The sequence below is a fragment of the Triticum urartu genome, chromosome 7A, assembly GCF_056163025.1.
Source record: "Triticum urartu cultivar PI428250 chromosome 7A, HENAU_Tu73, whole genome shotgun sequence".
Lineage (NCBI taxonomy): Eukaryota > Viridiplantae > Streptophyta > Magnoliopsida > Poales > Poaceae > Triticum > Triticum urartu.
The window spans coordinates 749,777,110-749,791,492 of record NC_141879.1 but is presented as its reverse complement, the minus strand read 5'-3'; the positions used below and the strand labels follow the sequence as shown (position 1 = coordinate 749,791,492).

At 42.1% G+C, this 14,383-nt stretch overlaps 1 protein-coding gene across 1 annotated transcript; it reads right to left on the bottom strand.

The window, feature by feature from the left end:
- Nucleotides 1-9,200: 9,200 nt before the first annotated feature.
- Nucleotides 9,201-11,792, bottom strand: LOC147962780 (uncharacterized). Its single transcript, XM_087534306.1, has 5 exons — nucleotides 11,712-11,792; nucleotides 10,437-10,874; nucleotides 10,149-10,213; nucleotides 10,019-10,029; nucleotides 9,201-9,556 (listed from the first exon to the last, which is right to left on the bottom strand). The coding sequence occupies exons 1-5, from the start codon at nucleotides 11,790-11,792 to the stop codon at nucleotides 9,201-9,203; spliced, it is 951 nt and encodes a 316-aa protein (XP_087390432.1).
- Between the last annotated feature and the right edge of the window lie 2,591 nt (nucleotides 11,793-14,383).

The following is a 14,383-nucleotide window of genomic DNA, read 5'->3' as shown; positions in this document are numbered from 1 at the left end:
TGGGCACTCTTTGAGGTTCTATGTGTTGGTTTGAGTAGATGAATTGAGATTGTGTGATGCATATCATATAATCATACCCACGGATACTTGAGGTGACATTGGAGTATCTAGGTGACATTAGGGTTTTGGTTGATTTGTGTCTAAAGGTGTTATTCTAGTACGAACTCTAGGGCTGTTTGTGACACTTATAGCAATAGCCCAACGGATTGATTGGAAAGAATAACTTTGAGGTGGTTTCGTACCCTACTGTAATCTCTTTGTTTGTTCTCCGCTATTAGTGACTTTGGAGTGACTCTTTGTTGCATGTTGACGGATAGTTATATGATCCAATTATGTTATTATTGTTGAGAGAACTTGCACTAGTGAAAGTATGAACCCTAGGCCTTGTTTCCTAGCATTGCAATACCGTTTGTGCTCACTTTTACCGCTCGCTACCTTGCTGTTTTTATATTTTCAGTTTACAAAAACCTATATCTCTACCATCCATATTGCACTTGTATCACTATCTCTTTGCCGAACTAGTGCACCTATATAATTTACCATTGTATTGGGTGTGTTGGGGACACAAGAGACTCTTTTTAGATTTGGTTGCAGGGTTGCTTGAGAGAGACCATCTTCATCCTACGCCTCCCACGGATTGATAAACCTTAAGTCGTCCACTTGAGGCAAATTTTCTACTGTCCTACAAACCTCTGCACTTGGAGGCCCAACAACGTCTCCAAGAAGAAGGTTGTGTAGTAGACATCAAGCTCTTTTCTGGCGCCGTTGCCGAGGAGGCTAGGTAATTGAAGGTACATCTTTAGATCTTGCAATCGAATCTTTTTGTTTCTTGTTTTATCACTAGTTTAGTTTATAAAAGAAAACTACCAAAAAATGGAATTGAGTTTGTCTCATACGCTTCATCTTTTTAATATCTTTCGTGAGTATGATGGAAAGGAAAATTGTGCCAAAGTGTTAGAAGAAGAAATATATAGAATGTTTGGCACTAAATCTTTGAATGATGAGCATGATTGCAATGTTGTTAGTATGAACTCCTTGAATATCCATGATGCTAATGATATGCAAAGCCACAAGCTTGGGGATGCTATGTTTGATGAAGATGATATTTTTATACCCCCAAGTTTTGATGAGCAAATTTATTATGATGAAAGCATGCCTCCTATCTATGATGATTATTGTGATGACACGTATGCTTTAAAGAATAATGGTAACCATGAAACTTGTCATCTTGATCTTAATTTTCAATCACATGATAGTCATTTTGTTGAGTATACTCCCACTATCCCGAATGAGAAAATTTTTGCTTATGTGGAGAGTAGTAAATTTTCTATGCTTGTAGATCATGAAAATAATTCTTTAGGTGCTGTTTATATTGTTGAATTCATTCATGATGCTACTGAAAATTATTATGAGGGAGGAACATATGCTTGTAGGAATTGCAATAATATCAAGTTTCCTCTCTATGTGTTGAAAATCTTGAAGCTATGCTTGTTTTACCTTCCTATGCAAGTTGATTATTGTTCCCATAAGTTGTTTTCTAACAAAATCCCTATGCATAGGAAGTGGGTTAGACTTAAATGTGCTAGTCATATTCTTCATGATGCTCTCTTTATGTTTCAATTCTTATCTTTTATGTGAGCATCATCGAAATCATCATGCCTAGCTAGGGGCATTAAACGATAGCGCTTGTTGGGAGGCAACCCAATTTTATTTTAGTTTCTTGCTTTTTGGTTCTGTTTAGGAATAAATAATCCATCTAGCTTCTGTTTAGATGTGGTTTTATGTTTTAATTAGTGTTTGTGCCAAGTAGAACCTTTGGGAAGACTTGGGTGAAGTCTTTATGATCATGCTGTAAAAAACAGAAACTTTAGCGCTCACGAGATTAGCTAGAACGTTTTACTGGAGAGTGCTATTTAGTTGATTCTTTTTTCAGATGATTACTAGACAAATTCCTCAGGTCCACCAATTTACTTTAGAATTTTTGGAGTTCCAGAAGTTTGTGTTAGTTACAGATTACTACAGGCTGTTCTGTGTTTGACAGATTCTGTTTTTCGTGTGTTGTTTGCTTATTTTGATGAATCTATGGCTAGTAAAATAGTTTATAAACCATAGAAAAGTTGGAATACAGTAGGTTTAACACCAATATAAATAAAGAATGAGTTCATTAAAGTACCTTGAAGTGGTGTTTTGTTTTCTTTCGCTAACGGAGCTCACGAGTTTTCTGTTAAGTTTTGTGTTGTGAAGTTTTCAAGTTTTGGGTAAAGATTCGATGGACTATGGAATAAGGAGTGGCAAGAGTCTAAGCTTGGGGATGCCCAAGGCACCACAAGGTAATATTCAAGGATAACCAAGCATCTAAGCTTGGGGATGCCCCGGAAGGCATCCCCTCTTTCGTCTTCGTTCATCGGTAACTTTACTTGGGGCTATATTTTTATTCACCGCATGATATGTGTTTTGCTTGGAGCGTCATTTTATTTTATTTTTTGCTTTTCTTGATGTTTGAATAAAGTACCAAGATCTGAAATTATTAAATGGGAGAGTCTTCACATAGTTGCATAATTATCCGACTACTCATTGATCTTCACTTATATCTTTCGGAGTAGTTTGTTGTTTGCTCTAGTGTTTCACTTATATCTTTTAGAGCATTGTGGTAGTTTTATTTTGAAGAAATAGATGAACTCTCATGCTTCACTTAGATTATTTTGAGAGTCTTAAATAGCATGGTAATGTGCTTAATCCTAACATGCTAAGCATAAAAGATTTGTAAGTATTCTTATGAGTGTGTTGAATACTAAGAGAAGTTTGATGATTGTTTTGAGATATGGAGGTTGTGATATAAAAGTTGTGCTAGTTGAGTAGTTGTGAATTTGTGCTTGCGTTGAAGTTTGCAAGTCCCGTAGCATGCACGTATGGTAAACGTTATGTAACAAATTTGAAACATGAGGTGTTATTTGATTGTCCTCCTTATGAGTGACGGTCGGGGACGAGCGATGGTCTTTTCCTACCAATCTATCCCCCTAGGAGCATGCGCGTAGTACTTTGGTTTTTGATGGCTTGTAAGTTTTTGCAATAAGTATGTGAGTTCTTTATGACTAATGTTGAGTCCATGGATTATACGCACTCTCACCCTTCCATCATTGCTAGCCTCTTCGGTACCGTGCATTGCCCTTTCTCACATTGAGAGTTGGTGCAAACTTCCCGGTGCATCCAAACCCCGTGATATGATACGCTCTTTCACACATAAACCTCCTTATATCTTCCTCAAAACATCCACCATACCTACCTATTATGGCATTTCCATAGCCATTCCGAGATATATTGCCATGCAACTTTCCACCATCCAGTTTATCATGACACATTCATCATTGTCATATTGCTTCATGTAGTTGACATAGTATTTGCGGCAAAGCCACCGTTCATAATTCTTTCATACATGTCACTCTTGATTCATTCCATATCCCGGTACACCACCGGAGACATTCATATAGAGTCATACTATGTTCTAGTATCGAGTTGTAATCATTGAGTTGTAAATAAATAGAAGTGTGATGATCATCATTCAATAGAGCATTGTCCCAAAAAAAAGAGAAAGGCCAAAAAAAGAAGTCCCAATATATATATATATAAGAGAAAATAAAAAGGGGCAATGCTACTATCCTTTTTCCACACTTGTGCTTCAAAGTAGCACCATGTTCTTCATATAGCGAGTCTCATATATTGTGCTTCAAAGTAGCACCATGTTCTTCATACAGAGAGTCTCATATGTTGTCACTTTCATATACTAGTGGGAACTTTTCATTATAGAACTTGGCTTGTATATTCCAACGATGGGCCTCCTCAAGTGCCCTAGGTCTTCGTGAGCAAGCAAGTAGGATGCACACCCACTTAGTTTCTTTTGTTGAGCTTTCATACATTTATAGCTCTAGTGCATCCGTTGCATGGCAATCCCTACTCCTTGCATTAACATCAATCGATGGGCATCTCCATAGCCCATTGATTAGCCTCGTTGATGTGAGATCTTCTCCTTTTTTGTCTTCTCCACATAACCCCCATCATCATATTCTATTCCACCCATAGTGCTATATCCATGGCTCACGCTCATGTATTGCATGAAGGTTTATGAGTTTGAAATTATTAAAGTATGAAACAATTGCTTGGCTTGTCATCGGGGTTGTGCATGATGAGAGCATTCTTGTGTGACGAAAATGGAGCATGACTAAACTATATGATTTTGTAGGGATGAACTTTCTTTGGCCATGTTATTTTGAGATGACATAATTGCTTAGTTAGTATGCTTGAAGTATTATTGCTTTTATGTCAATATGAACTTTTGTCTTGAATCTTTCGGATCTGAATATTCATATCACAAGTAAGAGGAATTACAATGAAATTATGCCAACTAGCATTCCACATCAAAAATTATCTTTTTTATCATTTACCTACTCGAGGACGAGCAGGAATTAAGCTTGGGGATGCTTGATACGTCTCCAACGTATCTATAATTTTTGATTGCTCCATGCTATATTATCTACTGTTTTAGACAATATTGGGCTTTATTTTCCACTTTTATATTATTTTTGGGACTAACCTATTAACCGGAGACCCAGCCCAGATTTGTTGTTTTTTGCCTCTTTCAGTGTTTCGAAGAAAAGGAATATCAGACGGAGTCAAAACGGAACGAAATCAACTGGAGAAGTTATTTTTGGAAGGAAACCTACCTGATAGACTTGGGCTCTACGTCAGAAGATACGGGAGCTGGCTACGAGGGTAGGGGCGCGCCCACCCCCTAGGGCGCGCTCCCTGCCTCGTGGGGCCCCCGCAGCTCCACCGACGTACCCCTTGCACCCATATATACCTACGTACCCTAAAACTTCCAGAACAGAGATTAGATCGGGAGTTCCGCCGCTGCAAGCCTCTGTAGCCACCGAAAACCTCTCGGGGCCCTGTTCCGGCACCCTGCCGGAGGGGGGAACCCTCACCGGTGGTCATCTTCATCATCCCGGCGCTCTCCATGACGAGGAGGGAGTAGTTCACCCTCGGGGCTGAGGGTATGTACCAGTAGCTATGTGTTTGATCTCTCTCTCTCTCTCGTGTTCTTGATTTGGCACGATCTTAATGTATCGCGAGTTTTACTATTATAGTTGGATCTTATGTTTCTTCTCCCCCTCTACTCTCTTGTGATGGATTGAGTTTCCCCTTTGAAGTTATTTTATCGGATTGAGTCTTTAAAGATTTGAGAACACTTGATGTATGTCTTGCCGTGCGTATCTGTGGTGACAATGGGATATCACGTGCCACTTGATGTATGTTTTGGTGACCAACTTGCGGGTTCCGCCCATGAACCTATGCATAGGGGTTGGCACACGTTTTCGTCGTGATTCTCCGGTTGAAACTTTGGGCACTCTTTGAGGTTCTATGTGTTGGTTTGAGTAGATGAATTGAGATTGTGTGATGCATATCGTATAATCGTACCCACGGATACTTGAGGTGACATTGGAGTATCTAGGTGACATTAGGGTTTTGGTTGATTTCTGTCTTAAGGTGTTATTCTAGTACGAACTCTAGGGTTGTTTGTGACACTTATAGGAATAGCCCAACGGATTGATTGGAAAGAATAACTTTGAGGTGGTTTCGTACCCTACCGTAATCTCTTTGTTTGTTCTCCGCTATTAGTGACTTTAGAGTGACTCTTTCTTGCATGTTGAGGGATAGTTATATGATCCAATTATGTTATCATTGTTGAGAGAACTTGCACTAGTGAAAGTATGAACCCTAGGCCTTGTTTCCTAGCATTGCAATACCGTTTGTGCTCACTTTTACCGCTCGCTACCTTGCTATTTTTATATTTTCAGTTTACAAAAACCTATATCTACCATCCATATTGCACTTGTATCACTATCTCTTCGCCGAACTAGTGCACCTATACAATTTACCATTGTATTGGGTGTGTTGGGGACACAAGAGACTCTTTGTTATTTGGTTGCAGGGTTGCTTGAGAGAGACCATCTTCATCCTACGCCTCCCACGGATTGATAAACCCTAGGTCATCCACTTGAGGGAAATTTGCTATTGTCCTACAAATCTCTGCACTTGGAGGCCCAACAACGTCTTCAAGAAGAAGGTTGTGTAGTAGACATCAGCCTTCTTCAGCTGCGCCCCTCTTCGAACTCAGGGGAAACCCTAGGTCCGGGTCTCCCGGACCGGATAGTGACGGAGCCTCGGCGTCGTTCTCCTTCTTGAAGGCACTATCTTGCTTGCTCGCGGTGTCCCCGGTCTTGGCTCGGATGATGTCGGAGTTCTCGTTGGTTTGGTAGTGCCGCTCTTAGCTCGGGTTTGGTTGGTTTAGCTGTGATGTTTTCTTGTGTTTGGGCCGAGCATCCCTTGTCTCTCTGCTCCGGGCGCCATGTTCACGCCTGCGTTTGTGTCATGTGTTGTACCCCCTGTACTCATTCTTCTTCTTCTATCAATGGAATGATATGCAAGAAAAAAATTCAGCTCTTGTATGTAATCGTATGTTTCAATGAGACCGGCCTTCCCTTTGCTAAGTCGACATACTCGCTGTTGGGAGGGAACACCCATTAGAACAGCAAAACCTGCCAGTATGAAATTTTGCAGCATTCAGGTGGAAGAAGAAAGATATTTCTCTTTCTTTCTTTTTTTATAAAAAGAGGATTACCCCCAGTCTCTGCTTTGGGCGATGCATGCAGCCATTTTATTAATTATTCACAGAGACCTTACAAAGTAGTTCATCAAGTAGTCTGAAGCCATCATCTTAGCAACAACTGTTACTACTCCTATACCATTTGATGAAGGGGTGACGATAGTCCGAGCATAATACCAAACGGACATTGCACCAAAGCCTAACGTCTAAAGCCGGAGGTCCCAACCAAGCCACATACTGGGTTTGGGGTACGAACCGGTCCGACGCACTCTCATGTGTCGTCGCCGCCGTCTTCCACCAATCCATCTTCAGGGTAGAAACTAACGCACCAACCTTGCGCGGGCTCTCTGCCATTGATGTCACCATGACGCCAGACAACGTCCTCCTCCCGCACGAGTCCATCTCCGTGCATCGGACACCGAGTCTCCATGCCGCCATCAATGAGTAGGATGAAGCACTGGTCCACCAAAGAAGTCGTCCACTGGTCCTCAAGCCTGTGTACACCTCCAAGAATGACGCCCCCAAGGAGGAAACGACACCAGAGCGTCACCGTCATCCGATCTACTGATCTAGGTTTCCTTCGGAGGTAGCTGATAGAGGTCTGGAACTTCTCCATGGCAATGCCTTCAAGAAAGTAACGACACGAAAAAGTGCCGCCATGTCCGGTCTTGGCAACAAGCCGAGAACGAGGTTTTCACCCAGATGCTCGACGAACCTCCGTCTCGCATCATGCGCACGGACCACCACCGCGAGCAAGCCGCTCTGGCTAGAACAAATATGACCGGAGGGCCAACCACGCCCGTAGTAGACCAGCCACCAAAGCCCTCCATGCCACCGCCGATCCGAGGTGTCGTAGCGCCGCGGCCAGATGTAGCAGCTCCACCACTAGTCATCTGCCGACGCTTGCCGCTGGGAGCTAGCCACAGCCGCGGAGGCTCGGATCTAGGGGCGCACTTCCGCTCGCCCGGGTTCCCCGCGCCACCCTCGCGTGCGAGAAGAAGAAGCTCCTCCGCCACCGCCGTCAGCCGCCCGGCGGCTTCCTCCAGCAGCGGCGGAGGGATGGGATGAGGATAGCCCGGCGGCTAAGGTTGGGGCCCCTCGGCCGCCCGCACGGGGGGCGGCGGAGGGGAGGAACATAGGCTAATAGCAAGCCAATAAGTGTTTCTACTCCTCAACATGACCGCACATAAACTATTCACCAAAATGCAACTCATAGATGTGTACCACTGGCAGTGGGATCCAATGACAAGTCCAATGTAGTTGCAACAAAAGTTATCTTAATTACAATGAATAAAACAGGCTAAGAGATAGCATATACACCATAACCGCCCCCTCTTTTTTAAAATGGTCAAGGTGGCGGGAGGTTCCCCACCTGAATATTTCATTGCAAAAAAAAAACCCACCCAAACGAGCAGGTGTGTTGTACATCAAGGACAAGTCAACAAATAGCTGGTGAATTTCCTAACTTCTTGTGAATACGAATCTTCATTGTCAAATAATGCCCTCACTAGAAACTTGCTTATTCGTTGTCATCGATATGCATGACTGATATTGCAAATTCTTGTCCAATAACAATTCTGCCAGAGAATATACTATGCTCTATAAGTTTCCAATCGTAGGAAATTGGAACATTGTTAAAAATACGTGCACAAATATCGAAGATGTGGCTACTATATGCAGATTTTTGACAAGCTTGGTTGCTGACTGACAACTATTTAATTAGCTTGAATTCTATCATTGTATCCACATACAAGACATTTAGCAAGGAAGAAATTAATATAGGCTCTTTGGCGGTAAAAAGGTATTAAAAATGCTAGTTAGGACCGGTACCTTTGTGAACCTGCCAAACAACACACAAGACTGTGAACGCGTCCAAAATCGTCACTGCCACTCCACATGCCACCGCCAATATTAATGATTCTCTCCAGCCTGAGGAGGAGGAAAATGGAGTAACACTTAAGACAATGCCAAAGATGTGAAAAATGTATGCATGCATATGTGTGAAAAGTATGTACCTCCATTTGTTATATTTAATTATTAGCGAAATCCATAACATTACTATTTTTTTATGTAACGGGAGGAACTCGATCCATTTTGTTCGCACAAATCAGTTGAGCTCCAAACATGAACAATGTGATTTTCTGACCCTGTAATCAGATACGGAGCATCTGGAAGAGGCACGACCGATGTAACTGGAGACATAGTTTCTAGTGTATGAATGCAGGACTTGTTCTGCAAGTCCCATATCTGATTTGACAAAAACAGTATGAGTTATAAGCATTAGCAATGTCATGCGGGATACACTACATTACGAGTGTGCGGTTCGACCGTATATAGATACTTTACCTTGGCAGTACAATCATCAGAACCAGTGATCAAATACTGTTGACCATCACGTGTGTAAAAATCAAGGCAGTTCACACCCTTGGAATGCCCAGGGAGATCGTACTCTTGGCGACCAGAATCAAGGTTCCAAATCTGAACACCAACCAGATATATAGGAGTTGGGGTCTATTCTATCAGAAATCCATATCTTAAGTCAAATCTTAGTTAAAGAAAAGGAGAAACCCCTCTCAGACCAAACCTCTGCACTTGCACCATAAGCCGCACTCGCGAAACTGTTGGCATCCTCTGGGTTAAATGCAACTTCATTTGCAACACAATCAAAATCGTGTACGCACTGCCATCCCTTTTCCCAGTCCCAAAGCCTCATGCCCCACCCCGATGAAAACACATACGGCTTGCTTGAATGAACGGCTAGTGAATCAAACCTGCTTGCACTGAAACTCGTGATCTTTTGCGGTTCTGTTACAAAGTCGCAGTGGTACACATGGACGAAGCCATCAGATGTCCCAGCCAGCACCCACTGCTTCCTTGCAACAAATTTAATGGCCTCTGCGGTGAAACCAATTTATTAGGAATTCATCTCAAGGGCTTTATACGTACATGATAGTATCACGATCCAGAATAAAGAAGTATTTTTTTATGCTAGGAAAAAAAGGCTTAGTGAGAAAGGAGTTGGCCAGAAAGACTGCCTATGGGCTCTTGCTCTGAGACTTCAAATGAGTCCATCGATGTCTGCATGCCAGTAAATGCAAACGACATTGTTAGTTCGATGCCCACAAACATGTCAAATATTTTCATTTGCCAACATACTACAAGTTTTTATTTTTTTCAGATGATTGCTGCCCACACTTGTCCCAGCTTGATCGAGCCTTTTTTGTGTGATGACCAGTTAAATTTTGCTAACCCCAGCCTACAGTATATAATCGAAATTGAGAACTACAAATATTGATAGAACAGATCAACTTGCCTGCTTCTGATAGTTCCATGTGTGAATGTTTCCTTTGGAATCACCTGCTATAATCCTGTGTAACAACTAATATCGAAATTATGTATATTGTAGAGGATAATGGCATCCAACACATTCACTTGAACATATTAAGAGGAAGAAATATGTTATATATATATATATATATTAACTCACCATGGCTCTGTTGGATGAGCATCCAGGGAACATATCAAGTCAATAATATGCATCCCTGCCGTGATCTGATCCAACAAAACACCTAGTCAACAATAGTTCAAATTAAGTTGCACTATTGATCTATGTTATATGAAAGAGAGAAGAAACCATGGTACCTTTATTATTGGCCGTATTGGAGACTAATATGTGCAGTACGACCAGAAAAAAGCAAAGGCAAGGAAATTGAGAGAGACACAATCAAAACCTAGTACAACATAACCAGTTGTCAGTTCTTGAACCAAAACTCACCTCATCCATCGTGTACCCCATCTCTCCTTGTGAAGTATAAACAGCCTTCAGTGCCACCTCGTGCACCACATTCCCCATCTCTTTGGCTTCCTTGAAAAATCCATCGCACTCGGCCTCATCTTTGAATTGCACGAGGTATTTTTCACCCGATATAGTGCTCTGCAGGATGTTACCGTAGTCCATTTCATTATCTTTGGCCCTCACAAACAATGTGCAGGTGGCTCTGGGAGGCACAATGCCGTGCACATGCCGGTTATCGCACCGCCTGCCCTTGTCAATAAGTTTGAATGCCACATTTTCACTTGTGTTGTTTGTTAGGTGCAGTGGGCACATGATATAGTCATCGTCGTCGTCGTCGTCGTTGGGTTCAGAGGGGAAGCGGAGCTCCAGTGGGTGAACGTCAAGTATAGGTTGCTCGCTGGTGGACCCTGTGATCTCCTGCTCAATAGATAAAGCATTGGATAATAATCCAGTGAACCTCAGGCTGTAAAGGCACTACACGTGCAGAATATTACTCCTCCCATAAAAAGTAAATCGCATATTATATTTAATTAGGACAACTTTTTGATTAAATAAATCACACTAGCATGTAATTTCTGCGATAGAAAATCATAACCACAAATAAGTACTTTCGAGCAACAAAACATTTATGAAAAGTGCACGGTCAACATAACCAAATAAAGATCGAAAAGAAGTAACCCCGACATGCACCATCCACACAACAGGCCGGTGTGAAAGGAGATGCAATTCTTCATCAGCTTCTCCGGCACAGCATGACATCGACACATTGTCAACACAAAAATATTCAGGTTTCTATAATTTCTACAGCATGCACCGGCCGGTCAATGCACGCAGGGGTTGCTTCCCTGTTGACCGCTTCTACCTCCTCCTAACCCATCCCTCTAGCACGCTAACGTCCACTCTCTCACTCTCTCTCTCTCTCTCCTTGCCCAGGTCTTGCTTCCAACGGCAAGAAGCCAAGCCCTGGACCCTGGTCTCACTCTGCTCCCTTAGGACCGGAGATGCTCTGTTATCACCGTCGTTGCTGTCATGTGCACTACGTTTCCATCCACCATGCGCTGGGAATCCGCCTATATAAGGTGCCACGAGACTCACCCTTTCGCCCGCATCTCTCCTCCTCTGAGGACTTTGAAAAGAAAAATTCGTAGCCTCTAGTAATTCCCTGGCAAATTCATCGCAACACTAGCCTCTAGTGCCTACCACTAGTTCCGCCTGTCGTCGCAACCAGTTGCAGGGATTTTTCTCTGTACATACCTTACAGAGCACCGCAAAACCACCTCCGTCAATTTCCTGCTTATGCGAGAAATAATTGAGCTGACTTTCGGATGTGTTCATCGACCGGGTCGGAGGCTGCTCTCATTTTCCAAAAAAGAAATTTGAGTTGACTCTAGACATGTGTGATGAATGTGTAATGAAAGCTGCGTTGCCATATATGTACAGCTAACTAATTATAGTCTGACTCTAGTCTAGACATGTAATGAATGTGTAATGACAGCTGCAACCCAATATACAAACTGCTAATTATAGTCGATTTTACCATCTAGACATGTGAAAGCATAATGCTAGCAGCATATCCTAGCCATATGCATACGCATAAGGATAAGCACCAAAGGTTCACATTTTAGCTCTTGGTGACTACACAAGTCAAAACATTATTTTTTAAAGAACGAGCACAGCGAGTCAGCGACTAAGCACTTTCTCTTTATTTTATATACATGTACATCATTCCACGCTTTATTCATCTAATTATATGGATCTGGGCACGATGCCCCTTGGGTTGCTACATTTAAAATGCCGACCAATTGCCCACTGATTTCTGAGAAAAACTTGCATCTATTCATCATATATATAAATATATCAAGGCCAATTGTCCCTTCAATTTTTTTAGGAAGAAGGCCTTTGCACCAGAGTGATGCATGAAGCCCCTTTCTTAAGACGAGTGACCGAAGTGTCTGTGATCCAGAACAAGCTCAGACGGAGTTGAATAAAAAAGTAGAAAATGCCACAACCGGCGAAAATAGAATGACATGACTAAACACCTATCCTATTATTGGACCGCCATCTAAAACCAGCTGTAGATATTCAGAGCTACCATCTTCCATCGGACAGACCTAGTAACCAAAGGCTCCTGTCTTCCACATAAGTGAGCAACGACCACATACGGATCTAAGCAGTGGCCCTGTAGATAACCTGCAAAAAATTTATACGAGTTTGTCTGTTAAAAACCATGTCATTTCTATAGTTCCATATAATCCAAAGTAATGCACATACTCCTATCCGAATATGCCTCGCAATATTTGTCTCTACTCCATTTAGTCATGTCCCAAATAACATGTCAATACTATTTGGAGTAGAAAGGTTATATGAACTGAGCGCCATAAAGTTTGGCCAATGGACAATCGAGAAAGAGATGTTTGATTGTTTCATCTTGATCACAAAAGCTACATCTTTGACTGCCCTCCCTATTATGTTTTGCCAAGTTATACTTAGTCAGAACCACCTCCTTGTGAACAAACCACATGAAGACATTGATTCTTAATGGGACCTTGATCATCCAAATATGTAGCGATTTCGGAACAGGACCAGAATCAATTAGGTCCAAATACATAGATTTCGGTGAAAAAATCCATTTGTAGTTAATTTTCAGTGAATACTATCAGACTCATCAGAGAGGTTCACATCCATCAACCTTCTGACGAGGTGTAGCCATGCTTCCCATTGGTCACCTACCAAAGATCTCCAGAATTGAATATTTAGAGGGTTGGACTATAACACTGTAGCAACATTAGCCTCCTTACGTTGTACAATGTTATAGAGAGATGGATATTGTTTCGGCAAAGGCATTTTCCCTGAATCTCATCGAATTACCGTCTCTAATGGTGAATTTCATTCTATAGAAGAAAGCTACTTTCGTTGTCATCAAGCCCTTCGAAAACAGTGAATCATTGGGTCTCACGGTAACCTGGGCCAAGGTCTTAGATTGTAAGTACTTATTAAGTAAAACTTGTACTCACGTGTCTTTGGTCTCCACAGAAAGTCTGTACATCCATTTACTGAGCAGACATATGTTCTTTACCTATAAATTCTCAACCCCAACAAGACCACCGTGGTCCTTCGACCTACAAATGATGTCGCATTTAGTAAGCATGTACTTCCTCTTTATTTCATCACTCTGCCAAAAGAATCGAGATCGATAGGAGTCCAGTCTTTTTCATACCCCGACATGTACCTCAAAGAAGGACAAGAGTAACATTGGCATACTCGTGAGCATTGAGTTTATTAGTATTAGCCGACCTCTGTATGACATAAGCTTGCCCTTCTAGCACCTTAGTTTCTTTTCAAATCGATCTTCAATAAACATCCACTCCTTGTTAAATAACTTGCGATGGTGAATTGGTATGCCTAGATAACTAAATGGTACGGTACCCATTACACATCCAAACAGTTGTTTATAGGCCTCACTACTGCAGAAATGCCTAGTAGTGGTGGGCGCCAAATGGCCAGCAGTGGCGGGCCAGGCTCTCACGGGAGCCCGCCACTGTCTTTCTGCCACTGCTATAATGCCATCAGTGGCGGGCGGGCGCCCGCCACTATTAGAGCCTATCCAGTGGCGGGCTGTCCTACTTGCCTGCCATTGATATATGTTATCAGTTCTGGCAGGTTGTACCTGACACCCGCCACAACTACCTCTTCAGCCTCCAGCCATTGCAGCAACCGATACACATTACAGGATACAAGTAACCACATTGCAGCATACAACTAATGTAAGCAATCATACACATTATGTTTATCATAGGAATAATCTAAACTTCATACAAATAGATGTACACAGTAGTGTACAACAACTCATGTCGCATCATTCATATATACAAATACATGCAAGACCTCATGATAATAATAATACCATAATGATAATGAGCTGGATA

Excerpts from the sequence above, each read along its gene's own strand:
- LOC147962780 (XM_087534306.1), bottom strand. The coding sequence starts at position 11,792 with ATGAACACATCCGAAAGTCAGCTCAATTATTTCTCGCATAAGCAGGAA. Across the intron at positions 10,875-11,711 it reads GTTTTGCGGTGCTCTGTAAG|GAGATCACAGGGTCCACCAG; the intron begins GTATGTACAGAG and ends TCTATTGAGCAG. Across the intron at positions 10,214-10,436 it reads TGGGGTACACGATGGATGAG|ATCACGGCAGGGATGCATAT; the intron begins GTGAGTTTTGGT and ends TTGTTGGATCAG.